Source organism: Rhineura floridana, chromosome 1, assembly GCF_030035675.1.
Source record: "Rhineura floridana isolate rRhiFlo1 chromosome 1, rRhiFlo1.hap2, whole genome shotgun sequence".
Classification (NCBI taxonomy): domain Eukaryota; kingdom Metazoa; phylum Chordata; class Lepidosauria; order Squamata; family Rhineuridae; genus Rhineura; species Rhineura floridana.
In genome coordinates, this window is record NC_084480.1 from 108,692,127 (window position 1) to 108,719,681 (window position 27,555).

The window sequence follows — 27,555 nt, forward strand, 5'->3', positions numbered from 1 at the left end:
CAACCACTTGGAACAGTCTCTACTTTCAGTAGCACACTCACTCATGTGACTAAACTACTGTAGTCCACCACTTTAAAAAATGGAGGTTGGAATAATAACTTCAGGCACTTATTCCAGGGTATCATAGAGTACTCAGAGTATAAGAGAGCAATCCTCTGTCTATTCAAAAGTAAATCCCACTGAATTCAGCAAGACTTCTTCCCAGGTAACTGTGCATTGGATTACAACCTAAGAGGTTTACGAATCTCATTTGAAGGCTGTAATCCTATATGCCCTTACCTGGGAGTAAGTCCCAATTGACCTCAATGGGACTTACTTATGAGTAGACATTAACAGATGCAAAAATCTGAGCAATATCTTTCTTCATTAGGTTCAACTGAAATACCACAAAATCGTGACAAGCTTCAACCTTTCCAGAACTTTTAATCTGACAAAAATCCTAACCACAGTTAGCTAGAGCAGGTTATCTAAGTACGTGCAGAAGATCTGCAGCAGGGCTACAATGCAAATTTATTTTGGATAGGAGTCGACTTGAACCCAAGGGCCTTATGGTTGAGCACACGTGCACTGCGTGGTTGCAATAATCCTGATCGACACTTACCAGGAAATAAACCCTCCAGACCAGGTGAAGATTTATTTCCAAGTAAACAAGGTTAGGACCAGGCTGTAGGCAGGTTTTGGTCCCTCCACAACCACGTGCATTTTGGGGGAAAAATAAAACCAAACAAACACAGGCAGTAATGTCCTGACAACCAGCCTGCCTTTCATTGTGTCTCCACAGATGAGAATGGACGCATCACCTCGTGTGGGTAAAATTATGTTGCCTCGCCCCCGATCGTTCATTTCTCTCTCTCCACCTCCCTCGCAGGGAAATTCACAACTTACTGTGACAACTTACTGTGAAGAGGTCAGGCGTGAGCTGCTAATCAGTGTAGAGTCGGCGGCGCGGCGACAGCGGCAGGTTAAAGAGAAGGTTCACCTGCGCGCCTCATCAGCACCAGCTGGGCGGGGACGCCGGCGGCGGCGGCGGCAATACTGCGGCGACGGCTTGTTTGGCCGGCGGCCTGAAGGGATCCCCTCGCTGCTGTCTGGGGCGCGCACAGCTGCGGAGGCAGGTTGTGTGGATGAGGAAATTAGGACAGGCGGCCGGGATTGGAGGCGCTCGAGAGCCAACCAGAGGCCTCCCAGGCGCCCGTGAGTCACCGGCAGCAGCGCACACGGAGACAGGAGCGGGGCGGTTCGTATAAGAGCGTCGTGGAGCCGCCTTCCCCGTTGTGCATGCTCTTCGAGGCTTCCTCACCGGCCCAATCGGTGTGTGCGGCAGCGCGCTCAGTCTGCAAGCCACCTCCTGGATTCATTTTATTTTTTAAATTTCATTTGATTTTTAATTTCGTCTCCCGGACCGGTTGTTGTCTTCCTTGTTGCCGTCTGTATTGTCCTCCGCTTTCTCCACCCCGCTTGGAGTACGCCAGCTTCGGCTTGTATTCTTCTGGCCTGTGCAAGAAAAAGGAAGAAAAAAAGGGCAAAGGGGGGGGGAGGAAGGACTCTGGGGGAGGAAGGACTCTGCGGGGCCCCCTCCGCGCGCGCGTCTCGTCTCCCTCCTCCCTCAATGCTGCGAACTTGTGCGAGGCGCAGTAGCAGGTGCCGCGCGATGGACGCGTTCTCTGGCTGGGGGCTCTGGCTCCTGTTCGCTTTAGCTTGCTTCCCAGGACCGCGCGGTGAGTAAAAGGAAGGTGTCTCCGTTGGCTCGGAGTCTCTCGTGGCTTAGAAGCCCTTTCCTGAATGTGCGTGGAACCCCTGCAGGCGGCGAGGGCGGAGGAAGCAGGCGCCGCCGGCAGCAGCAGCACGCGATTGCTTTTCTCCCCCCCCCTCCGTTAGGGTTGGCTGTTCCCGTGGGTGGGTGAGCGGTTGGGAGAGAGAGGAAGAGGGAGGGGTGAGCCCTGGGTCTTTCCTCCTTCCTCCAGAACGCCCTATATGTTATCACTGAATAATATTCCTTCTCAAAAAAGAGAAAACCGAAACGCTGTAAAGGCAGGTCCACGTCTTGATGCTACCTGCCTTCACCGTTCTAAGAGAGGTATGAATGGGGGGAGGGGGCTCGTCTTCAAATTGGCGTTGTTGTCACGAGTCGAGGGGAGCCCTTGTGTTGGGTGAAGGGTCTCCTCTTTCTGCACCGGTGCATAGAACCTAGCAGGCCTCTGAAGAGGGACGTCAGAGGCTTTTTTTGTTTCCAGTGGTTGTTGCTGCCTTATTGCCTTAACTGTACCACCGGAGATGGGACCTCGAGCCTTATTTTGCCCTGTAGGCAATCTCTTGAGACTTACTTGAGGAAAGGGAACAGCTTCCTTACCTTATTCTGCGTTGCTTGAAGAGTGTACTCCTGGTATTATATCAGTTGCTGAACTTCTGTATTCTTCTAGTGGAAGGCAGTCAAACTCTATAAAACTGCTCCATAATCAGACTAGGGATACTTTAGGTGAGAAAGTGAAGTGCTAGGTACCCAATAGTACAGTCGCTAAAATAGAGGGACTAACTCAAGTGAAATATGGCAACTCTTTCGGAGGGAAGGCCACTGTAGGACTTATATTGTGATAGTGTGTGGCCTTAGCAAGGGACCAAACACATGTGTATTGTTCTCCTTACTATTTTGGTTGGCATTTGTGTCTAACTTGGCACCTTCTCTGGTCTATGAGCAGTGTTATATGTAAAGGTTTCTAAATAACATTTGGGGTGCAAGTGTTTGAATAGCTAAACTATGAACTAACCTCTTCCTAAAACTACTCTTCCTAAACTTGCCTTGATAACTTGAAGAGGGTGTGCATGACTGAAGATGAAGTGGGAGAGACTTGGAGTTAAATGATACATTGAGTAAATAGCTTGGGGGACTTGGAGCTGCCTGCTGATTCTATAGCGTCCTCACCAGACAGCTCTGAGGAACGTCTATGGTGTTAAAAACCTGCATGCGAAACTACATGATGCTGATATCTGACCTATTTAACTAGGCTAGAACAGCATATCTGGTCCCTAGGCCAGAAATGTGCAGCAGATTTTTTCCCAACTTTCTCTCTAGGGCTAAGCAGGCACCAGGTTTGTTGTGGCCCCAAATCTAAATCCTAATGAGAAATGTAATTAAAACTCTATTGGGGTTCACCCAAATGCTTGTCTGAACCTTATGCATCCTGAGCACTTTGGCTGTCACTATTGCAAGTGAACTTACAGTAGGTAGCCATGTCAGCTGTTTTAACCCTCCCTCCATGTCTAGTTTAATTTGTTCTGCTGTTGTCCTCTTAAACCCATTAAGAAACAAAATACCTGCCAAAGCAGGGCTCTTTGCTGTTCAATATTTCCCTAACTATATATAGCCTTTGGATCCTGAATGGCTTGAAATATGAACTGGTAGGAATATCCTAAAACTTAGTGGACTGCATTGGTTCCTGTCTTAAGCATCCTTGGATCAACACATTTTCATGAAGTAAGCTAGAATGACTCTCTGTTATGAACTTCTTTCCATGATATCAATAATGCTTTGAAGATGCACAGTTCCATTATTAATTCAGTTTGAATTTAGAGCACTGCTAGTTTAACTTCTGGGTAACAGCTAAAGACATGGATTTCTGATACCTTTAAAGAATGAAATCCCTCTGCTGAGAGCAGTTCAAGATCAAAAACTTTATTACATGCTGATACCCAAAACTTAAACTCAGTAATAAAGTTCAGAATTGTTTTTTTCATATTTGCTTACCTTACCTATTGTAGCATTAGCTGCTGCTGTATATATATGCTAATGCAAAGGCTTGAGTGTGAAATGGAGTCGATGTATACCAGTGAACAGGCTGAAGGGAAGGCACAGAGTTGATAAGAATGTACAACTTGTAGCTAACAGTGTATATCAAGGATATGTGCCTACTTGTGGATTAATGTTTGACTACAGGAGTTGGTTGGTGTTGATTGTAATATGCCAATGGGAGCTGGAGCCCAACAACATCTATGGGGCACCACATTGGCTACCCTGATTGAGTGCTTTGCTATGCAACAGTGAAGTTAATCCAGGGTTTGGGCAAAAGAACTCCCACTATTATGGTTGTACTGAATACTCAAAGCTGACTAGCTGAATGCCCAAACTCTCTGAAAGTACATCATATGGTTAAAATTAAAGTGCCTTGTAATCAAGTTTTTATACATAAGGATCTACTTATAGCCTTGCTTCTAAAACAGGAGTGGTTAGCCTTTTTTTGGCTCAAGGGACACATTCACCCTTAGCCAACCTTCTGGAGGCTGTATGTCATGCTTGATTGCATACAACACACACAGATGCACAGCCTTCTTCAGCTGGTCCATGGTGAAGTCTAGAAGGACAGAAAACCTTGTTTGGGAAGGTAGGGTCAGGCTCCTGGAGTGGGGTTTAGCCACCCCAGCTCTAAAATATGGAGATATTGGCCATTGAGTTACCACATCACTGGCGTGTGAGTAACTCCTTAAATGGAGACTGTGAACACTTTTAGGAGAGCTTCCCTCTTGTTGAATAGAAATATAGTTCTAGAAACTTGAGGTTTTATTTCATAGCCTTAACATCAGCTCTGAGGCAAACCAGATCACTACATAATGCATTCTCCAAACATCTACATCGGTTACTTCTAAATAGTTCACCTTTGTCTTGGGCTAACACCAACCAAGTTAATGTTTGTCACAATAGGAGGAGATACCTTGCATTAGTGGTGACAATATTTTAAAAAGATCTGAGAGCCTGAGATTGTCCTAAAACCAAAGGTTCAATAGCTCAGTGCTTCCCAACCTTTATGAGTACGGGACCCCCTTTGTAAGCTCAGAAAAAGTATGGACCCCCCATGCTAATTGTAATTTTAGTCTCTGTTAATTGGGAAAAATTGGTGTGTGGCAAAATCCCATATCTAAGTATCCCTTTCCATTAAAAGACCCCTGCAGACAGGGAGGTGTTGCTTTCTTTTCTTAACGGAAAGGTCCAATCAAATTGGTATATCCCTCCAAATTTGTATACCCCACAGTCTGATTATGTACAGTATGTATAGTGTTGGACTAAGATCCAGGTTCAAATCCCCACCCAGCCATGAAGCCCACTGGGTGACCTTGGACCAGACAGTCTCTCAGCCTGGCCTATCTCACAGGATCAGTGTAAGGATAAAATGGGAAGGGGGGGAACCATGTGCACCACCTTGAGCAACTTGGACCCCAACCTCAGCCAATCTGCTGAGCTTTAATAATAATAATAATAATAATAATAAAAGAAGCAGCAATGTGGTAGTGGTGGGGATGCTAGATTGTGAAGACAAAAGGGTAGATGGATTGAGGAGGGGGGGTTAGTGCTTTTCAAAACTGATGACTTGGTTAGCATGCACTTGGGGAATGAGCAGAGCAGAAGACAGATCAGTGCACACAAACACACCTGCCAGCATCTGCAAGCGTGCATGCACTCAGGCATGTGTGAGGTAGGACGCCCTCAACTGCTGCAGCGTCTTTGAGAGAGAGATTGGGGAGGAGGAGTGTAGGTGGAAGAAAGGGGGGATGCTGGCCCACCCATTTAGCCTCAGAGATGGGGGGCGGGCAAGTCCTGAGATTCCTTACTGCTCCTTGGCTCCATCTAGGCCAAAGGTGAGATCTGGGTGGCCTTGTAAATAAGAATAATTTTTAAAAGGAGGCGGCAGCGAAGCAGGAGTCAAAAAAGGCAGGCAGGCTGGCTGCCAGGAAGGAAGGAAGGGGGAAAGTGGCCTTTCCTGGCAGCCTTGCTTCTTTTGCTCCACCAAAAGCCACCTCTTTTCATTCTGAGCAAGGGCCTAGTCAGCAGCAAGGAGACAGGAGGAGGAGACAGGAGTCAGCAATAGTAATCCCCTCTTCTTCCTGGTAGCTCCACCCTCAGCCTCCTTCAGAATCTGCCATGTGTTTTTTAGGTAGACGCCTGCCCTTAGCATGTCTTAAAGGCGCTCTACCACCTCAGCAAAAGTCCTCCACTCCTATTTGGAGCGAAGCAGAGGTGTCATCTGCAGCAGCAGTGGGGAGCAGACAGCATCCAGGAAATGAAGACTTAAAAAAATCATTTCTTTACTATTCACTGCACCCCCAATTACTTTGGGGGGCCCTGGGGGTCATGGCCCCCAGGCTGGGAATCACTGCAATAGCTGGTGCTCTGCCCATTTTATTCCTTTCCCAAGTCTCCACTTCTCCATACCTAAGCAGGAAATACTACCTGGTGGCTCTGTCCTCTACACAGGAATGTATTCCTGAGTGTACAAGGCAAGTGAGATCTTAATACTGGGGCTCTGTCAGGAATTGACTTGGATCACCATTTACTGTTCTAGTGAGGACTAAAAATAAATGCTCTCTGCTAACCTTGAGGTGACAAAAGTAAACATCTAAATGATGCAACAAATTAAGACAAGCATTGTATCATGCTGCATTTCCTTGGCCTTTAAAATGCACGTATCAAGTTTCACTGTGTTTCTAGACAGATGAGCTTGACTGCATGTGCGGAAGAGAATTTATTATTGTACTTCAGATCAGCTTGGTAGGGAAAGAATGGAGTAAGTGTTTTGAGGTGGAACATAATTATTCACTCCTGGGAGCAATGAGTCCAAAAAGTAGAATACTAGGCAAAAGCCAGCTTTTTCAGTTTCTTTGTACACCAGGGAGCCTTTTCTTTGCTGCAGCTATATATACAAGGTCTCAGCAAAAGGAAGCTATTCCGTGTCATGGAAAGTAAGACCTACTGACATGTTACTGTACAGTTCTACACTATATTGGAGGATGGCTGTAGTTCAGTGGTGGATCACATACTCTGCATGCAAAAAGTTGCAGGCTCGTCCCTGGTTTCTCAGGTGGAGGCAGGAAAGGCTCCTGTTTGATATCCTGGGGAGCTGCTTCAGGTAAGTATTGACAATACTGATCTGGATGGGCCAATGATCTGACCCAGGCAATTTCCTATGTTCCTGTATATGGCTGGCTAGCCTTAAGCAGCAGCTAATGTGCTAGGTCTCAATTTAATATCAAAGAATGGTGTTTTGGTAGATAACAGGCAAGAAAATGGGTGCTGGTTATGCAGTTGTACCTATGCTATAGTTGCAGTAATGCAATATTTTAAATGGTAGGTGTTCATTTTGTGCTCCACTTACAACCTGGGAGACCAGGGTTCGAATCCCCACACAGCCATGAAGCTCACTGGGTGACCCTGGGCCAGTCACTGCCTCTCAGCCTCAGAGGAAGGCAATGGTAAACCGCCTCTGAATACCGCTTACCATAAAAACCCTATTCATAGGGTCACCATAGGTCGAGATTGACTTGAAGGCAGTCCATTTCCATTTTCCATGCCTTTGTGCAACATACCCCCATGTGTCTCTAGAAGAAGTGAGTGAAGTTGGCAGCTGCCATTAGAGCTGATCTATTACTTGCATCCCTGTTTTAAAACCAGTAATGTTATGCAGGGTATGTGGCATTCTCTTCCATGTGTCTCTAGAAGTGAGTGAAATTGGCAGCTGCCATTAGAGCTGATCTGTTACTTGCATCCCTGTTTTAAAATCAGTAATGTTATGCAGGGTATGTGGCATTCTCTTCCAAATTACAAGTATTTGAAAAGTGTGTTAACTAATATTTCAAGTTGTTCATAGCATCTCATAGCATATTGAAGTAGCTGATAGGCAGTGTTGCATTCTATAGGCTGGACACAGGATGTGCCTCTCTCATTGAACTTTAAAGAGCTCCTATCTGTAAAGGCCAGACACTACACTCCTGATGGGTGAATGTGACTATTGTGTATATTAGCACATTACTTCTTGGTTCTCAACATTTCTAATTGTTGGCCAGATTGTATTGCTCAGTGTAAGTTTTCAGAAGCTTAAGCTAGTTAAAACTCTTCCTTTCCTACCTATTGTATACTAAAAACTGGCAACTTCTGTTAACAGAATCCCCAATTTGGCACAATTTCCCCTTACTATTCAGGTAGGAGAAGTGTTAAACTAGTTTTGAGTACCCGCTGGGAGGCTGGGCTCCTGCTGGGAGGAAGGGCGGGATATAAATAAATAATAAATCCGCAAATTCTAAAATTCCGCTTAGCATTCAGTGGTCAATGAAGAACCCTCTAGAATATGTTGGTCCTATAAACTTTGAGACTATGTTGAACATGTTTATTTATTTATTATTTGATTTATATCCCGCCCTTCCTCCCAGCAGGAGCCCAGGGTGGCAAACAGAAACGCTAAAAACACTTTAAGACATCATAAAAACAGACCTTAAAATACATTAAAACAAAACAACGTTAAAAACATTTTTTTAAAAAAACTTTAAAAACATCTTTTTAAAAAGGGTTAAAATATTATTTAAAAAAACACATATTAACAAGCAATTCTAACACAGACGCAGACTGGGATAGGTCTCAACTTAAAAGGCTTGTTGAAAGAGGAAAGTCTTCAAAAGGCACCGAAAGGATAGCAGAGATGGTGCTTGTTGAGATGTTGAGCAGCCCATCAAAATATCTAGCTAAATTAAAAAAACATGTCTTGGCACATGATGCTTATGTTTTTAGGACAATCTGTTTTTTCCATGGTCTTGAAACTCCATTGATTTAGTATGACCACTCATCAACACCTGTTCATATGAGCATCCCATAGGCTCAGAATAGTGTAACTGAACTAGCACACTAAACTCTGAAGTGATTTCTAACTTGGAACGATATTACTTGCTGATCATCTCTGCCCTCTAGTCTTTATCTGATGTTGAATCCATTTGCTTGGTTCTGCTCCTACCTGCATGTCTTCTGAAACATTAGGGTGCTTTCACACTGCACTTTATTCCGTTATTCTGACAATTGATTTCCTGTTAATTTGCACATTAAATTTGAGCTTTCACATGACATAATGGGTAGCTCTGGAATTCTGGTCAAATGTAGTGGACGTTTAGCACTAATTTCCTCAATAAATGATACCAGAAAAATTCCGATAGCAGGCTGGGAACCCGGAAGATTTTGGAAGTTTTGCGCTAGCTGCCACTGTTTACGTGACAGCCATCCCATCATGCAATGCATTCCCGCCCTTACCAACAGCCCTCCCAGCATGCAGCCTTCGCTCAGCCTGTCCTCAACCAGAGCCTATGCTGCTGCGCTGCCGCGCCTCTCAGCTGATCGCGATCGCGCCTCTTTCAACCCCCCCCCCCACTCACCGAATGAACAGGCCTCAAACCAAAGGTAGATGAAGACCTGCTCATCTGGTGTTGCATGAGGCCGAATGAAGGAGGGGGGAGAAAAACTCTGCTCTGTGTGTGAAAGACTGTTGCGCAAAATGCCGGTATAACAGGTACTGCAGTATGAAAGGGATTTTTGAAATCCGGAACAAAACGCTACGATTTTAATCCGTTAAACTAGCGGTATTAGCCCCATATGTGAAAGCAGCCTTGGTCTGTCTTCAGACACAATCTCACACTTCAAATGCATGTTTGCAAAGCCTTTCCAGGATGACAGTAGCCACACCTCTACATACTTGCCACTGTTACTAACCTATCCCTGCTTTGTGAACGAAGAAGTTAATTTGTTCAGCTATAGAAAAGGAGTATGAGTGTACCTTATCTTCTCTCAGATTATAAATTGACTAGACAGGTAGTTTTATCTATGGTCTGTATTAGTGGTTTGGCAAAAATTTAGTCTTCCGTCTCACCAAATATTTAAGAGGGATCCCCAGATATTCAATAGGGCTCTCCCCCAAGGTGACAGCAAAACATTCATTGATGGTGAAACTGTACATTAAGCCTCTTTTTGATGGGCTGTCACAGCTGAGCTAGGCAAGGTTAACTTATTCAAGTTACAGGAAACCAGATTTTGGCTGAACATCAGGAAAAACTTCCTGACTATTAACAGCGGTACGAAAATGGAACCAATTACCTTGGAAGGTGGTGGGCTCTCCAACACTGGAGGCATTCAAGATGCAACTGGACAACCACCTGTCGGGTATGCTTTGTTGGATATCTACATTGAGCAGGGGGTTGGACTCGATGACCTTATCGGCCCCTTCCAACTCTGCTGTTCTGTGATTATAAGATATATGCACATGCATGTTTATTTTTAAGTGATTCTGTATTTTATGACTCGGCTAAAGAAAGTTGTAAAGTAACCTGGCTTTAATGGAATAAGAAGGCCATACAAATGACCTTTCAGGTGCTGGCTGTATAATACTGAATGGCAAGACCCATGGGGTCTACTTGCCCCTAAAGCAGATTTGTGCTTTAAGAGGTTGCTACAGGTGACATGAAATTCTATGCAGGTGAGAGGAAGCTGATGGAAGAGGGACTGATTGCTCCATCCTGCTGGTTTGCCTGCTAATAGGCCATTTTTATATCAAATTAACAAACTAGTAAATGCTGCAGGCTAGTAACATTCATGGGATTATTTATAAGGCTGCATTAATGGTTTGTATTGAGGTAACTTGGCTATTACTCTCTTCTTGCTGAGCACCAACTAAATCAAAGCTAGTTGTTCCCAAAAGAGTGATATGGCTTAACCTGTGTGAATTAAGAGTTTGTACATTGGAAACTGGACAATCCCTTCACCATATTTAGAAAAGCATTCCATGACAATATAACAAAGGATTGTGTCAAGTGCTGACACTAGATATGAAGAACCATTGTCCATGTGAGAAAAGATCAAATGTGTTCTAACTCTGAAGTACTGCTAACAGGCTTATTTCTCAGTTCTAGGTACAAGAGTAAAATGTGAAGATGATCAGTTCCAGTGTCATAATGGTCGCTGCATAACTCTGGTGTGGAGATGTGATGGCGATAAAGACTGCGCGGACAACAGTGATGAACTATCCTGTGGTAAGGACATGCATGGTTACTGAGCCATGGTAGTTCAGCAAGTAAAGTAGTTCAGCAAGTTCTTCAGCATGCTTTTTACATGCTTTGTTTAAGCTTATTTAGCTGACAGCAAACCATGAAGAGCAAATTGACTGTAGTTATAGATTCCATTTCAGGATTAACAAAGCATCCATCCATACAAAGCGAGTATGTTCATTATCTTGTGGTATGTTGGATGTACTACTGGTTTTGACTAAGGCTACTTACGGAAGTCCCCGTTCTCAAAGCCATAATTAGAACTGTGTCATCATGTGTAGATCAGCCTGGTCTGAGGTAGAAAGACCATCAGTCTAAGTTTAACAAAATCTTGTAAGGTACTACTACCTTATTCTTTGGTAACTGTCAACAGGTCAGTACACTTCACTGGCTACAAATTGTTTATTGCCATTCTTTAGTAGTAGCACTCTTGTCTATGGAATGGCCTCCTGATTGGTGCCAGTCATGCTCATATGTTAATCACTTCAATGCAAGAACAAAACTGCTTTGTCCAGGCACTTTTATTCAGATTTTTAACAAACCATTTATGTGACCTGCCTGTGTTCATTGGTTTCCATATGCTTTATTGCTTTTAGTGTATTATTGGTTTTATTCATGCCTTTGATATACTGCTCTGGTATCCATGTAGATGAAAGATGGCTTAAAACTACTTTTAGTAATGCATAATTTGGTGTCATAGGGATGGGGATTATTCCAGTTCCTTCCACGTTTTTGGAGCGAACCTTCCCAAACCACCTCACAAGTATTACTTTATTGTTTGTAAGACAAACTGGGTGGATTTTTCCTTTTAAGAAAGCTGCTCATGAACAGGATGAAATGGAGCTCGTTTTGTTTATCCATCCATCCTAGGTTGTAGTGAATGTTATAGCAAAACCTCTTGGAAGGCAGAAAATGCCTCTTTTGTCCAAATTTTGGAATGGAGCAAGCGTGTATCGCTTAAAGCAATAAGGTGACTATTAGATTAGATTATTAGATTTTGGTTCGTTGTAACTGTTCTTGTCTGGATATAAATGTATTTTATTGCCACAGTGTTCATAGTTTGTTATGCAATGGCCTATGGCTATAAGCAAATAAAATTTGTTGTTGACTATGGCATTTCACCAATTTCTAGTACAGTTGCACATCAAAAAACCTGTTAGAAGTTGGTACCATGCTCATTTGAGGTCTGGTTCACGCATATAGCACCCCTACCAAATATATTACATGTATGCCCTTTGACATTTTGCTTTCCTATGTTTTACATGTGGCTGAAATGACAGCAATTCTCTTTATGGAAAAAAGTGCTTTAGGTCTCATTAACACTGTGGAGAACTAGCGGAGACAATAATTTTCAGAATATAATTTTCCTTTTTTCTATCATGTTAATAGTTTCTCCTGTTTTTAATTTTGCTTGCTCTTCACAAATTAGCAAAATGAAAGAGATGCTAGGTCCCTTAAAAGTTCAGCAAATTGTGGCTACATTTATAACAAAAATTGAAAAGTAAATGAAATTTGTAATTGTCTAGATAAATTGTATTTTTAATACACCAAACATAATTGGATGGTAAATTAAGTTATACATAATACATATTATGTTCTTAAAGTAACAAAGTGACTTTTGATCTGTCAAAGGTGCTAAAAAAATAAGTATTGCATGTTTTCATTCCCCCCCCCCATGATTTGTTTTTTCTGTAAAGGTCCAGAAAAAGTTTGTTCATGGCTTCAAAATTTCCAGACATTTTACATCTCTATCCACAACTAAACATGTGCTTCTACATACAAGTCATAATATATTTTGCAATTGATGTTATGATACTGTTACCTATGTTTGTTCCAGTAGCGCTTAATGGATGCTCTGCTATATCTAGTGGCTCATGAATTAGGGTACAACCAGCAGTGAAGACTTGTGGGAAAGAGCTATTTTAGTGGTTTATTGAAAAGAAAGTATAGAGCTTCAAAGCTTGTTTCATACCTCTTGCTTCCTTTGTGTTATGAAGTTCATATACTGGTGCACTGTAGGACACCTGACTGTACTAACAATTATACTAGTTGGGTGGGGTATGGGGGTAGACTGTTGGGGCAACTCTTTATCAGAGCCCTTGAAAGCAGGCTGTGGGATTTTTCCTCCACTTCAGACAAATTCAGTAAAACACAACTTCCTTGCAGTGAAGAAGACCTGTGCTGCATTAGATTTTGTCTGCCTGAATGGACAGTGTATACCAAACAGATGGCAGTGTGATGGAGATATTGACTGTGAAGATGGTTCTGATGAACGTTCTGAAATATGCTGTGAGTAGCCTTGCCTTTATGCCACAAGGCAACTGTCCCACCTTCCCTTAAAACTGAAGCTAAGTGAGAGGCTTCTGTAGGTGACGTGCTACATTCATGTTTTTTATACAGCTGAGGAAAAAGAGCCTGCTGTGCAAAAGTGACAAATACATTCCTAAGCAGTAGGGCAGAGCTGTTGGGTAGGAGATAGTCAGGGTGGGATTTGAATACAGATAGCCTATGCCTTGTCATATCCAGCTGGCCTACAATCCAAATCTTAATCTACTTTCACTCTAGGGGTAGGCTTCTGTACTTCAGGTGAAAGCCATGATGGTATTCTAACTCCTGGCCCCTTGATCCATAATTAAATAAAACTTTAGCGCTAGTGCAACCATTAAATATATTGCCAACTTGCCATAAGCCAATCCTGGCTTTTAAAATGTATTCACTTCCAGAATCAATAATGCAGGGTACGGGTTCTTGAGCTGCAACTGTTTGATATTTGTAAACAAGCATCAAGCCAAATCTATAGAACATTAGAAATGAAAGAAATGCTGAGGGGAAGAGAGATTCCTAGTCTTACCTCTGGATAGTATTTTTCAGGAAACATGACCAGAGATCATAGACCAAGCCTTACTTGCAGCTGTGCATGACACCTGACTTGAATGGAAACTTTTAAAGTACTTGGATTAGGACTTCAAAGCATTTTGTAAAAAGTGAACTCTTGATCACTTCTCAATAGACACAAAAATATGTGAGATAGGGGAAGTCAGCTGTGGTCCTCGATCAAGTCGATGTATCCCAGTGTCCTGGAAATGTGATGGTGAAAACGACTGTGATGATGGTGCAGATGAAGATGGTTGTGGTAAGCCAGAGTTTCTTATGGTTGTATGAATGACTTGGCCATCTGGTCTACATCACATTGAGCAATATGTATGAATTAGGAAGTATCCAGCCACACTAATGCACCCTAAGAGATACTAGCTGCACCTGAAATAGCATATTGACACTCAAACATCAGGTCCTGAGGTAAACTTCACTAGATGGTTTTGTGTTTCAGCTTAAAGGGACTTAAGCAAATTCCCCACGAGTGTTTTCTGGGACTACTGTAGAGTCTCAGGTATACCACAACCTTTAAAAGAATAATGGGTAAAGAACACTTGCTTAAAATAGCAAATCATAGACTACCAATAAAAAGCAATTATATAAATGAAAAGCTCTTCCTTTCCAAACTGCCGTTTTGTAGTATGTTAAACAATGCTGATGGAAACTGCAAGGCTACAGTGAAGATAGAAGCTTTTTTCTTGCATCTAGATAGCAATTCTTTCAGTAGCTTTCAGCTTGAATGTTTCTACTTACCAATCGCTTAAATTACAAAATGTAACCTTAAATAATCCAGTTGCTTCACTACTAAAGTCCTAGTTAATTTAGGCCCTAGATCAGGTGGCAGCTTAACTGTTACACTTGACACTAGCAGGATGAGTTTACTTTAAATGAAAATACAAGCATATATTAGTATTTCAATACTTTTTATTCCCCCCACAATGACTTCTTGAAAAGCATTACTTAGCTTAAAAAAACCTGTGTTGTGTTTTTCCCTTAGCCAATATAACTTGCAATCCAGAAGAATTCACATGTGCCAATGGGCAATGCATCTCAAAAGACTTTGCTTGCAATGGGCAAGAAGACTGCAGTGATGGTAGTGATGAGGTAGGCTGTCCAGCACCTACTTGTAGAGTAGATGAATTCTCATGCAAAACTGAAAGCAGCACCTGTATTCCAATTAACTGGGTATGTGACAACGAACCTGACTGTACTGACTGGTCAGATGAATCTTCAGAGCAGTGTGGCCGCCAGCCTGTCCGTACTGTGAAATGTGGAGAGAGTGAAATGCTGTGTGACTCAGGAGATGAATGTTTTCACAAGAAGTGGCGTTGTGATGGCGACATTGACTGCAAAGATGGAAGCGATGAGATAAATTGCTGTAAGTAACTGACAGTTGCCTTTGGAGGGCAGAAATGTTGTTCTTTGTCTCATTAAATGGTAAGCTTAGTTCTTGAGTCCTCTCCCCTTCCCAGCTTTTCAGACATGCAGACCTGACCAGTTCAGATGTGAGGATGGAAACTGTGTTCATGGGACCCGACAGTGTAATGGTGTGAGGGACTGCATAGATGGATCCGATGAAGTGAACTGTCAAGTGGGTAAGTAAGTAGTATCTCAAGGCAGTGAAGATGTATGGAAACTTTAAGAAATGTCACATGGAATATGGCCTCTAGTGATCCTGGTAGTGGCTCTGATAGTCTTTGCATTAGAGGCATCCTGGAGAGGTGTCAGCTGGGTGAAGCTTGCTGCTTGGCACATGCCCTTGTATTGTCTTAATATCACTGAGGAATAATGTCTTGACTTTCTTATTTGAACAGAAAGGGCCAGATATTAGTGTTACTGCAGCTATTATCATTAGCCTAGATTGTACATGGTTTTTAAACTCTTCTACATGTTATAAGCCACTGTGGGAAGATGGTATATTTTGAATGATAAAACTGACACCAATAATACTCATTGATAACACCCAGAGTGTGCATTTTTGAGTTGGGAACAACTGTTTAATATTGCATGCCTCTTCTCTCTGACCTCAGTTAATCAGTGCACTGGACCTGGCAAATTCAGATGCAGGAGTGGAGAGTGCATAGATTCCAGTAAAGTTTGCAACCAGAAACAGGACTGCAAAGACTGGAGTGATGAGCCTCTCAAAAAGTGCAGTAAGTTGTAGGTAAAGTAGGCTGAATTGTTGGTACAAGGGAGCCTTTAACAGGCTTGTGTCTGCTTAGTTCTGACTGTTTAATTTCCATATTATTGGTGTTTTCTTTTTTTTAAAAAAAAACTCCATTCAGGGTTGGAGCTTTAATTATAGCCAAATTACATTCAACAGCAACATGTGTTCCCATGTCTCCTTTAAAGCCAGCAAGGTAACATGCTTTGCTACCTGGAGGCTGCTAGTAGTAAAGCAATTTCCCGACATGAGCAGTCATACATTATGCTGTACTAATGGGTCATATGCTAATCCAACAACTGTTTGTGGTTCTTCCTCCATTGCAGCAGACTTCTGTACAAGTTTTAGGGAGATACTGCATCAGCCATGCTTCCAAGTATATGGAACAAACCTAACAAAGGACTGAGTGGCACTTCTGTTTTCTTCCAGACATAAATGAATGCTTGGTGAACAATGGAGGCTGTTCTCATATCTGCAGAGACATGGTCATAGGCTATGAATGTGATTGTCCTGCTGGTTTTGAATTGATAGACAGAAAAACATGTGGAGGTAGGTGTTCTATAGTAGAGGGTATTGCTGAAACCTGTCTTCATATTGTGGTACTATACCTAAGTAGATGTTTTCTTCTAGACATTGATGAATGCCAGAATCCTGGTATCTGCAGTCAAATCTGCATCAATACAAAATTGGGGTACAAATGTGAATGTAGCCGTGGCTACCGGATGGATCCACAAACTGGAGTATGTAAAGCAATTGGTAAGTAAATTGGGTGATATTGGTATAAAGCAACTATTGATTTCTGTCCATAATCTGCCACTGGAGGATATAAAGCAATTGCTAACTCATTTCAGACGGGTAGGTTACCATAGCCATGAGTCTGAAAGACCCTAATAAGAGTTGTCCACCTTGCAAAAGGTCCTAGAAGGATTATTTTAATTTATATTTTGTGTCACTGACTACCTCTGAAGCTTAATCAGTTAGCATACGGATTTCTGAAATAGAATGAAGATGCCTGAATGGCTAAGCAGAACCCTGAATTGGCCTATATGTGGGAAATAAGGTTCACTGACTTGAAATTACTACAAAGCATGTGCTCATGGTAAAAAACTTCTACGGCATGTGGCAGTATATTCCAATACTTCATCTAGTAGCTCTATACTAATCTGTTCTTGCAGGAGGAGAACCAAGTCTGCTTTTTACTAATCGCTGGAACATCAGGCAGTTTGCCCTAGAAAGGCAGGACTATACCCAGCTGATAGGAGACCTGAGAAATGTTGTTGCTCTGGATGCTGACATGGCTGAGCACACAGTCTTTTGGGCTGATGTTGGGCCAAATGCTATCCTCAGGTAAACTGACTTTGTAAGCTGTTCCCATATGGATAATAGTACTGAAGAGTTGCTTGGACACCTACCTAAAAGATTAACATCTTTAACTTAGCTATTTTGTAGCAGATCTCCAGTCTTTCCCTTAAGGGACTGTGACTTAATTTTTGGAGGTGATGTACAGCATATGTCTTGTGCCCTACTCTGGGTCCTTAATCCAATCATGGATAATCGGCAGCCTAGCATAAGCTATACAGGTCACCAGACACACATCTATAGCTCCACAGCTCCAGCTGAAGAATAGAACAGTTGTATGTATACTAGGAAAATGTAGAGAAGATGGCAGCTACCATAAAGCATGATCTGTTAAAAATTATGTACTTGGCAAGACCTCCTAGCAACTCCCCAAAACCTTACAAAGTCTTAAGGACAATGTTTTGAGCTACTATACTTGTACCCTTTTGTACACAGTTCCAAGATGGCTGTCAATTTTACAAGACATCACTAAAATGAGAAGCTAACACAACTTAACAGTTTTGCTTCAACTGCAATTCAGCAAGTGCATGTCCTGAATTAAAAGTCCTGGGCAATTCTTAACTTTGTGCCAGGCATGTAGTTCTGGAAGGGAAGTCCAGCTAAAGTGCCTTAGGCATAACTTCCAAACAGTCTAGATGGCAAATGTGGTGGTAAAAGCAATTGCCTAAATGGGTATGGGGAGGGAGTTCATAGCTTTCAGCTCATGGGCCAGTTGTATCTCCAGCTCTTTGGACTCTTCCCCAAGTCACGTCCCTGATCCACACCCTTTAGCTAGAATTGTGATGTCTCTTGCTTTCCTGAATGGAGAGTATGGTGTGTGAGGATCTCCATTGTATGGTTGCAATGTATCCTATTGTGAAGGTAAACATTTCATCCACATTGCTCCCAGAAGGTTGCCCATCAGGAAATGTGCCCCTTAAGCTGAAAGGCTTTCTACCCTTATTCTAGATAAATCTGAGTCTAGGATTAACTTGGAACCAAACACAGGGGCTTTTGACTACCTGTGCAGTGTGTATAAATATGAAGCTAAATTCACTGGAGACTTAATGGAAACTTTCTTCCCAGCACCTCAATTACTTCTAATAACAAACCACTACAGCACCACCGGGTTATAAATAACATACAGAGTCCTGCAGGAATTGCTGTTGACTGGATTTACAAGAACATCTACTGGACTGATTCTTCTCTCAAGTCTGTATCTGTGGCTCGCCTTAATGACGGTAAAAGAAAGATACTGTTTAACACCGACTTAAGAGAACCAGCCTCGATTGCTGTGGATCCACTTTCTGGGTAAGCAATGTTTAGATGCTTTCATGAATGAAAGCATGTTAAGGTTATAAACCTAGAGTATATTCAAGATTCTATAGCAGAGTCTAGCTGAACACAGGTGCAGCATTCCTGAAGCTACATCAGCAGTTGCAGTAGTGAAAGAGGAAACTCACAATTTGAGAGAGGATTCCTTTTCGGAAGAGGGGGGGTGTTGAGGATTACACAGCCTACAAATCCTAATACAAGGGTAATAATTTGCTTCATAAGCTTTCATTTGCTGCTACTGTAAGCACATCTATGTTGTAAAAGGCATATACAGGAGGTGGTGTCATAAGAATGGCTAGTAGCAATGTCAGAATAACTGCCTGTGACACTTGCATACCCTGCTTGAGAAAACTATTTTTTCAGGCATGAACATAATGCTTTGGTACAACAGAAGGATGATCTTAAGGGAAAATATCTGTCATTTTTTTATATCGGATTGGTAAAAATAGTACTTAGTGTACCAAGAGTTGGTAACAGGAGGGCAAAAAAGGTCCATATTGTAGTGTTCAGGGACCTGGACTTTAGAACATGAGCCAAAGTTTTAGGGCTGAACATATAAAACAATAGTTGATGCAACTGCTGAAGAAGAAACATTCACAAAATGATCTAGACAGTACTGTTGGCTAATAGAACAGAACAGATTCATGACAGCTTTTATCTGGTTTCTCTTACAGCTTCATGTATTGGTCTGATTGGGGTGAACCAGCCAAAATTGAAAAAGCAGGGATGAATGGACTTGACAGGCAGCAGATTGTGACAACAGATATTGAGAGGCCTAATGGTATTGCACTAGGTATATATTCTTCATACTATGCTGGAATTGCTTACTTAAGGAATTCCTAGAGTTGGATTAATTGGGATTAGTGGCTTAAGGTTATGAAGGCAAGTAACCTTCTAGGATGAATTACTTCATGTCAGAGCGTGAGGCCTGAGTTGCTTCCCTCCCCATCCCAAATCAAGCCAATCCCCAGCCTTGGGGGTATTGATATGCCTCCATGGCTTCTTTATTATCATTGCTATCTACTTGTGATACTGATAGGGTTCTTGTAATCTGCATTTTGTGGTGCCTTAATTAGCCACTGCATAGCTAAGAACACTACGGAAAAGCTTCCTTTAGATATCTAGGCTTAAAAATACATTTAGGCAAGCTCTTGCCAAAAAGTGGCTGTTTCCTAAGTGCTTGAAACATTTCTCTTTAGATCTTGTGAAGAATCGTCTTTACTGGGTTGATTCAAAGCTGCACAAGCTGTTTAGTGTTGATATGAATGGACATGACCGTAGGATTGTGTTGGAATCACATGAATTCCTTGCTCATCCCTTTGCTCTGACAATATTTGAGGTAAGAGCCTTGGTCCTGCTGGGGCAAGTTAGGAGTGGTGGCTTTGAGCTGCAGAAATGCTGTAGACTTCAGTGATATTTGAGTGTAGCCAAGAGGCAGCAAACTGATTGTTACTGAAAAGTTGTTTTGACTTTACTAGTAGAATTTGATACAACACATGCTCAGCATTTGCTATTTACTAGCATACTCTTTACCTGTAGCAATTTAAAATAATAATCCTGTAGTCTGATATAATCAACTTACTTCCAGGACACTGTTTACTGGACTGATGGGGAAAATGAAGCTGTATATGGTGCAAATAAGTTCACAGGAGCTGAACTGGAAACAGTAGTGAACAACCTGTATGATGCTCAAGACATCATTGTGTACCATGAACTTGTACAACAATCAGGTAACAGGATGAGTGCTGTGTAGTGTGACAGGTTCTCAACATGTGAAAAAACCTACTTTAAGTTGCATAATGCACCTGAAAGTAAGGGTGGTGGTTGCCCCAAACTCTGCTTCATTCTGTCAAGGTTTTCACTAATCTGTTTTTGGTCTAGGATAACCTTTCCCAATCTTTGGGCCCCCATATGTTGTTGGACTACAACTCCCATCAGCCTCAGCGAGCATAGCCATTGGTCAGGCATGATGGGAATTGTAGTCCAGCAATGTCTGGGGACCCAAAGGCTGGTGTATGAGACTCCCAACATGGCTTGTGTGATGCTCTTAAGAGTCAAGGAACAAATGGCATCCTATGCTAGAAATATAGGCAGCATTTTTCCTAACGAATGCATGCTCAGGAAAGGATGCTCCATTTTTAGGAGTGTCTTCCAAGATTGAATCTAAGATTGGAAGATGAGAACCATTTTGAGTGCCTTCTTGACAAGAAGTCAAAACAACTTACCTAGTAAACTGACCACAGACTTGGCTGCTTATGTTAATCTGATCTGATAATAGATGATACTAAATGAACATGTTTGAAAACATCTACCCACAGGAAAGAACTGGTGTGAAGAGGAGAACATGATAAATGGAGGCTGTGAATATCTGTGCCTGCCTGCTCCCCAGATAAATGAACGTTCCCCAAAGTATACTTGCATATGCCCTGATGGAGATAAGTTGCAAGATAATGGCTTACGATGCAGAGGTATACTTACATTCTCCTTAAACTTGCTTCTCTTAAGTCTCTGCCCTCCTCATCTTGTGCATTAATGTTTCTTAAAATGCTTTGGTTTGGTCATTTAACAGCATTCTGGCTGCTCTTTACATATTCTCATGGATATCACATGCTATAGTAGGCACACAATAGAATCAAATGCCAATCTGATGATGATCACAGTAATGTACAGTGACGTATAATCTCATCCTCTGCCCTGAACTTGTTTGGTTGCATTGGACAAATGATGATCTCTGCCTTAGTTCCCCGTCTACAATAACAAAGGGTGCTGACATAAAACCTACAGGGAAGCAAAACACTTCGAATAATCGAGCTCTATTAATCCAAAAGCATAGTTCTAGATGGCATGCGATTTGCTGGTTTGAATGTAAAACACATATATATAATAAACCTACTATAGCATCTCTTGGAGTGCTAGGTAATTGGTATTCCAAATAGCAATGTATTCAGCTGGTCCTGCAGCTTGTTCTCAGCATAATGCAACTTAAATTCCATTGTTCAAATGGTGCTTAAGTACTTCTCTCAGATTTTAGTCCTGGCTTTATCTTCCAGCATAGGTTCTGAAATACACTTGATCCCTCAACTTTTTATATAAAAATACCAAAATGGCTTAAGTAGCTAAGGGCTGGATAATTTGAGCCTGAACTTCTAGGTGTTTAAGAACTGATCTAATGACATCCTTGGATTTACTGTCCTATGAAGCTGTAGCCTGCTAACATCTTGCAATCCAAAACTAACTTGAAACATGCATGATCATGTTCATCTGTGGATGCCCCTGGGCTTCAAAGTTATTGATCTATAATTTCAGGTACAGGAACTACTGCGGCTTACTCTGAGGCAAACGACAACAGCAGAACAGAAAAACCACCTGGACCACTTTCTGGAGGTATTGGTCCTAATGCAATGTGTTGACGGTGAAGCAGAATAAACTAATGCTCAAACCTCTAAGCAGGTGGGCACAAAGGTCTTTTGGCAGACCCCGGATGTTTGGATTATTTCAAAGAACACTGGGCTAAGGTCTCCTTCAGCAAGGTACTTAAGTTCTTGAGCAAGAATGTAGAGTCATGAGACCTTGATAAGGATTACCACAACTGTACACTCCTGACTTGTAAAACTTTGTTTGCACAACATTCTCCCTATATAACTAAAAGTGACCAAATTACAACAAACTGCTCTACTATATAATTTGCAATAAAAGCAGCAGTAAAACTCAGTTCAAAAGACAAATCAAAATTCCTGCTGGAAGAAAGTTTTAGTTGCTTGCCAAAAGTTGTGTGATGCTTTTAGCCAAAGCAGATTTCTTTGGATTGGACATACCAACACTTGGTGGCACTGCCATAGGAAAGGCCCTGTCCCTTCTGCTCATCTGTCAGACTGTCAGTGGCAGAGAGACATGGAGCAGTGCCTTGCTAGATCAGCTTGAGGGTTGGGCAGTTTCATATGCTCAGAGGCAATTCTTAAAATACTCTGGTCTCAAAACTGTTTGGGTGTTTGAAAAGTCAGCCAGCACTTTGAAATAAGCAGTGCTGAGAGTTCAGAAACCTAAGTTGGTCCTGGATGTGGCTGTCACATGTATCTGGAAGACAGTACTGTATTGTGGAGTTACATTCTTATCTTCAAAGGCAGCCATGTAGAACACATTAAAGTAATCTAGAAATAAAGGCATGAATGATCATGGCCACCAGGACTTCCTTATCATGGAAAGGGTGCAGCTGAGAACAGGTGCTCCTAGTAATTGCAGCAACCTTGCCATCCAAGCCTGTGTCTAGGATACCCCCAAGCTGCAGACTTGGAGAATGGTTGGACACTTGTAGTTCTCCAGAATCCCCAGGCAACCATAACTTCATCTTGTCTGTCTTAAGCTTCAGTTTACCATTTTCTACCCAAAGCTGTAATGTTTGGTGCCTACAAGGTTGGTCCATCTTTTCTAAACTAGAGAATCCACTTCTGACTGTAGCAAGAAATGCTACTGTGCCAGCACAGTGATGGAACTGTCATACCATGATGCATTGGCCAATATTCTACAAAAGTAGGATTTGTGGCAATATGCCTGCATCTTTCTGCAGGAACAAACAGGTGACTAAGCGCAGACAACTTTCTTCCTTAGAGTATAAACCCTTTGCTACGCAAAGCTTTCTACCAAATATAGGAATTTTGCTCAAGCTGTACTTGGCAGTAAATAAAGTGGATGTTAAAACTACTCTTTTCTTAGGGCAAAATCGAAGCAGCCCCATGTCAGAAGAGCTGACTTCTTCCAGAAGTTCTTCTGCAACATGGGCCATTCTTCCTGTATGTAAGTATAAGATGGTGCACTGAAATCAAGTAAGATATTTCCAGTGTACTTATTCCTGGTGATAGCTAGATTAAACTTATGCCACAAGACTGTTCAGCTGTCTGAGCTAGTTTAAAATATGCCAGCTGAATACAACCTTGCAATTTCTTTCAGTATTGTTGGCTATGGCAGCAGCAGGCAGTTACTTCATGTGGCGTAACTGGCAGCACAAGAACATGAAAAGCATGAATTTCGACAATCCAGTATACTTAAAAACAACTGAAGAAGACCTTTCCATAGATATTGGAAGACACAGTGGTTCAGTGGGACATACATATCCAGCTGTAAGTGAACTCTTTAAGGGAAGGGCTCAGTGGTAGAGCATCTACTTTACATGCAGAAGGTTCTCGGCTCAGTTCCTGGAGAGCTGCAGCTAGTCAGTGTAGACTAGATGGTTTGAATTGGTATTGGGCAGCTTCTTGTGTTCCTAACACATAATGGCTACCACTAGTTTCTAACAGACACTAATGTAGCTGCAGCAGATATTGAGTTCTAGGTACCCTGTAGAAAGCTATGGAATATCGCATCACTTCCCTATAGTATCTAAAGGGGTGGTAATCAATGTGGTGCCTTCCAGATATTTTGGACTATAACTCTTGTCAGTTCCAGCCTGCATGGCCAGTGGTCAGGGATCATGTGAGTTGAAGGGCACCACATTGGCTACCTCAGATTTACAGTTTTAAATGGATCCCAGCAACTGTTGCAAATTGGATTTGGTTGCAGGGACACCAGTCCTACGGCTACTTGTCCTTGTTAATAAAGTCTCAAATCCCAAACTAGCTTTTGTAGCATTAATGGTAACTGTATAGGAATGCTCTGGGGACAGACCCAGCTCTAGCAGCCAGCCTGATCAGGCACTGTCCAAGGATCCAGAAGCTCAGAAGGGCCCCTTTCTGACCCCAGCCTGACTCTGTCAGCCTGACCCTCATGGGACTGATCGGGAGAGTGGTGCAGTAATTGCTTTGTGTCCTAGCAGTCAGTTGGTACTGCTGCAAAGCTCGCGGGGTTGTTACGTAGTTGTGTCCACAGCTTCTCTTGCTCTGTAGCCTTGCCTAGAGCAGGCCATGAGCAGGGACCTTGGTTGACTCTGCTTTTGAATGATAGACGCTTGGCTCCCATGCGTGGTGGTCGCCCACCATCAGATTACCCAACGTGCAGCTCCCTGACCAGGCCTTGCATATTGGGTGACTTGATGGTGGGCATGAGCGGCCATTGCACATGGGAACTGAGTTTGCCTCTACTGCTCCCATTCAAAAATACCACCAACCACACCTGCGCGCCCATCACTGAATGTCTGTCTGGGGACCAGCAGAGGGCTAGCTTGTCACATCCTTCCCATGGATGGGCTTGGAAGTATTACAGTGTTGTGGTTAGGATGGAGGCAGGAAGCATATACGAAACAGTTCCTGTTCTTCCTTCAAATATATTTTGCTGGCTTTCCATCCTACTTGGAAGATAGGCAGCCTCATTTGTACTGATTGTCAGATACTGAATGTCTCCAAGTCAGGGCACATTCAGGGTTGCAGCCTGATTCTAGGATTCATTCCTCATAATGAAGTTCCATAAGTGAAGCTTTTTCCCCAGGTAAGCATACATAGGATTACTTGGTAAGAGGGTAGGTGGAAGGAAGCAAAATGATGGAGAGCACTTCATGGATTTCTCCCTTGTCTTGCCCCCAGTATAGGCATCTCCACTTCTAATCCTCATGTTGGGAGTCACCTGCTGGAGTTTACATGGCTTAAAGTTATTTATTTATTATTTGATTTATATCTTGCCCTTCCAGCCAGGAGCCCAGGGTGGCAAATGTTGGCAGGGAAAAGAATGAGAGGGACCAATGACACCCTGTGCCCTAGGGCCCTAGAAACCTGGAGGCTGTCCTGTCTGAGCAAGTGGCTAAGACATGTTTGAGGCTCAACAACATACATAATTTTGTATCAGCTGCTAAAGATGGAACACCTACTTGCTAGTAAGCTCTTCTCTTCTGCATTTAAGTAAAAGACAAGATAAGTACTGTGTACCAATACTGTCATGCAAAACTGACAGCAGGGACTACCTCGTGTTAAACATAAATTGCTTGCTCGAAGAACTTCAGTGCATGAAACGGGAGGGATTACACTGTCACTAACCTTCATTTGTCTTCTAAACAGATATCAGTAGTAAGCACAGATGATGACTTATCTTGAAGGCAATCATCTTCTAGTCGATTTGTGTTCTACACTTTTTGGATGGTAGCCAGTGGCTGAACAGATCTCCTTCCCATCATGGAAGAATGAAGATGCACGTGGCACAAGTTCACAAACCATTTTCATACAAAGCTGTAAATGTCTGTCCGCAACAACTCAGCTTTTAAGTTACTGGTTACCTGTAACCCTTTTAATAAGTATTGCCACCGCTGGCCATGTATAAAGCACTTTCCAAAAAGCCATATTGAAATAACAAGTGCTACAGAAGTGCTAACTGTAAATAATTGTACAGGCCCACTGTAAATTTTCCTGAGGACAGTCTATTAAGCACTTTGGAAAAAACAAATTTCAATGTAAATTATTGTATAACTTTTTACAATGGTTGGGCAATGGCAATAGGAGAAAACGGGTTACTCAAATTAATTGCCAAAAATTTATAAACTTTAACTTTTGTATGAATTGTGAATTTTGTCCTCCCTGAACCACCTACAGGGGTGTGCAGAGGACAACTACTCTGTATCAGAAAACCACTGTAAATTTCAACACTGAAATGAAATTAAAGAGAAGCAAATCTATATTCAAGGTGTGACTTGCTCTTGTCCAAGATAATGTTGCTAACACATTCCGGACACCAGTAGAACTCCGCAGGTATACAATTTTTTGAACATATGGGACACTTGAAAATCTTAACAGCAGGGCTGCATGTGAAAGGCTTAGCCAGGTATGGGGAACCTGGCGCCTTCCAGATGTTACTAAACTACACTGCCTATCAGCCCCAGCAAGTATTATGACCAGTGATTATGGGAATTGTAGTTCAGCAACATCTGGAGGCCAGTGGCTCCCCACATCTGGGCTTAGCTCTCATTGTGAAAGGAGTCTGAGCAGCTCAATTCCGTCAACCCTCACTTTTTTCCTCAACTAAGATACTAACACTTGGTCTCAACTATAGCCTTGGTTCATAAACTTGCTCAATCTGTCTGGTTCCTTTAAACTTACCTCACATCAGCTGCTTTCAAGAGTAAGCCCTGCGACTTCAGATGTACTTATTGTGCCACCTGGGTTTTTAATTTTCAAGCTTCTGCATATCGGAGTTTCCCCTGCCACCTTATGTAGAAACCACTTTTATTTTTGTGGTGGCTCTTTTCACTTCCTGACTGCTAGGTACACAACAATCTAAGCTGGCTGTTAGATGTATTGTTTTGAATCTTGTGGTCCTCCAGATGTTGTTGGACTCCAACTCTCCGTCAGTTCCAGCCAGGATGGTGGAATGATGGGGGTTGTAGTCTGGCAACATCTTTAGGGCCTAAGTTTCCTAATCCCTGCTCCAAAAGGAATGGTTTGCTTGGAGTGATGCTTTAAATATCAGGTGACCAGGTTAGCCACAAGATATACCGCAACAGAGGTTTTATCTGCCTACCAAGACTTTTCTTGTTATACGCCTTCAAGTCGATTATGACTTATGGCGACTCTATAAATCTTTTTTTGGATATATTCATAGGGTTTTCATGGTAAGAGGTATTCAGAGGTGGTTTACCATTGCCTTCCTCTCTACCGAGACTTAATAGGGTTTTAATTAATCATGTGTAGATGCAGTATGTCTGTGGAAATGGTTATTTATCACCAAGTGCTCCGTAGAAAGAAAGCACTGGGGAGGGGGATATCTCTCTGACAGCTCTAGCTTCTACTAACGGAATGATTTCCCAGGGCTCTCTAATCACAGTGTTGCTGGTATCAAGAACTGAGCATTATATGCAATTTTCATGCAAATTGTCCACAATCACAGGCCAGCAAATTCCTTTTTATCCCCAAATTCAGCTTGGTACATAGAGCAAAAAAACTCCAACTGTCTGAACCTTGGCAGGATCCATCCCCCCAAAAGGCAACCATGCCTGTAAATTCCTTTCCCACAGCACTCTTAACTAAGTTCAGGTGCCATAAATGCCACTTTTGCTGCTATAAATCGGATCTCCTTTTTCCATGATTTGGATAGTT

The 27,555-nt window shown here is 42.3% G+C and overlaps 1 protein-coding gene across 4 annotated transcripts; it reads left to right on the forward strand.

Moving 5' to 3' along the window:
* The first annotated feature begins 1,076 nt into the window (after nucleotides 1-1,076).
* VLDLR (very low density lipoprotein receptor) lies at nucleotides 1,077-26,138 on the forward strand. 4 transcript variants are annotated; one of them, XM_061628971.1, is made up of 19 exons: nucleotides 1,077-1,718; nucleotides 10,699-10,824; nucleotides 13,006-13,128; nucleotides 13,850-13,972; nucleotides 14,711-15,091; nucleotides 15,186-15,308; nucleotides 15,744-15,866; nucleotides 16,307-16,426; nucleotides 16,508-16,633; nucleotides 17,053-17,224; nucleotides 18,302-18,526; nucleotides 19,225-19,343; nucleotides 19,750-19,889; nucleotides 20,139-20,280; nucleotides 20,869-21,018; nucleotides 21,857-21,934; nucleotides 23,261-23,341; nucleotides 23,495-23,664; nucleotides 25,528-26,138. In XM_061628971.1, exons 1-19 carry the CDS (start codon nucleotides 1,610-1,612, stop codon nucleotides 25,561-25,563), a joined length of 2,667 nt encoding a protein of 888 aa, XP_061484955.1. In that variant the 5' UTR covers nucleotides 1,077-1,609; the 3' UTR covers nucleotides 25,564-26,138. The 4 variants fall into 4 exon arrangements, with proteins under 4 accessions (XP_061484955.1, XP_061484965.1, XP_061484975.1 ...); XM_061628981.1 differs by having other exon boundaries at nucleotides 10,705-10,824; XM_061628991.1 differs by lacking the exon at nucleotides 1,077-1,718 and adding an exon at nucleotides 1,960-2,077.
* The last annotated feature ends 1,417 nt before the right edge of the window (nucleotides 26,139-27,555 follow it).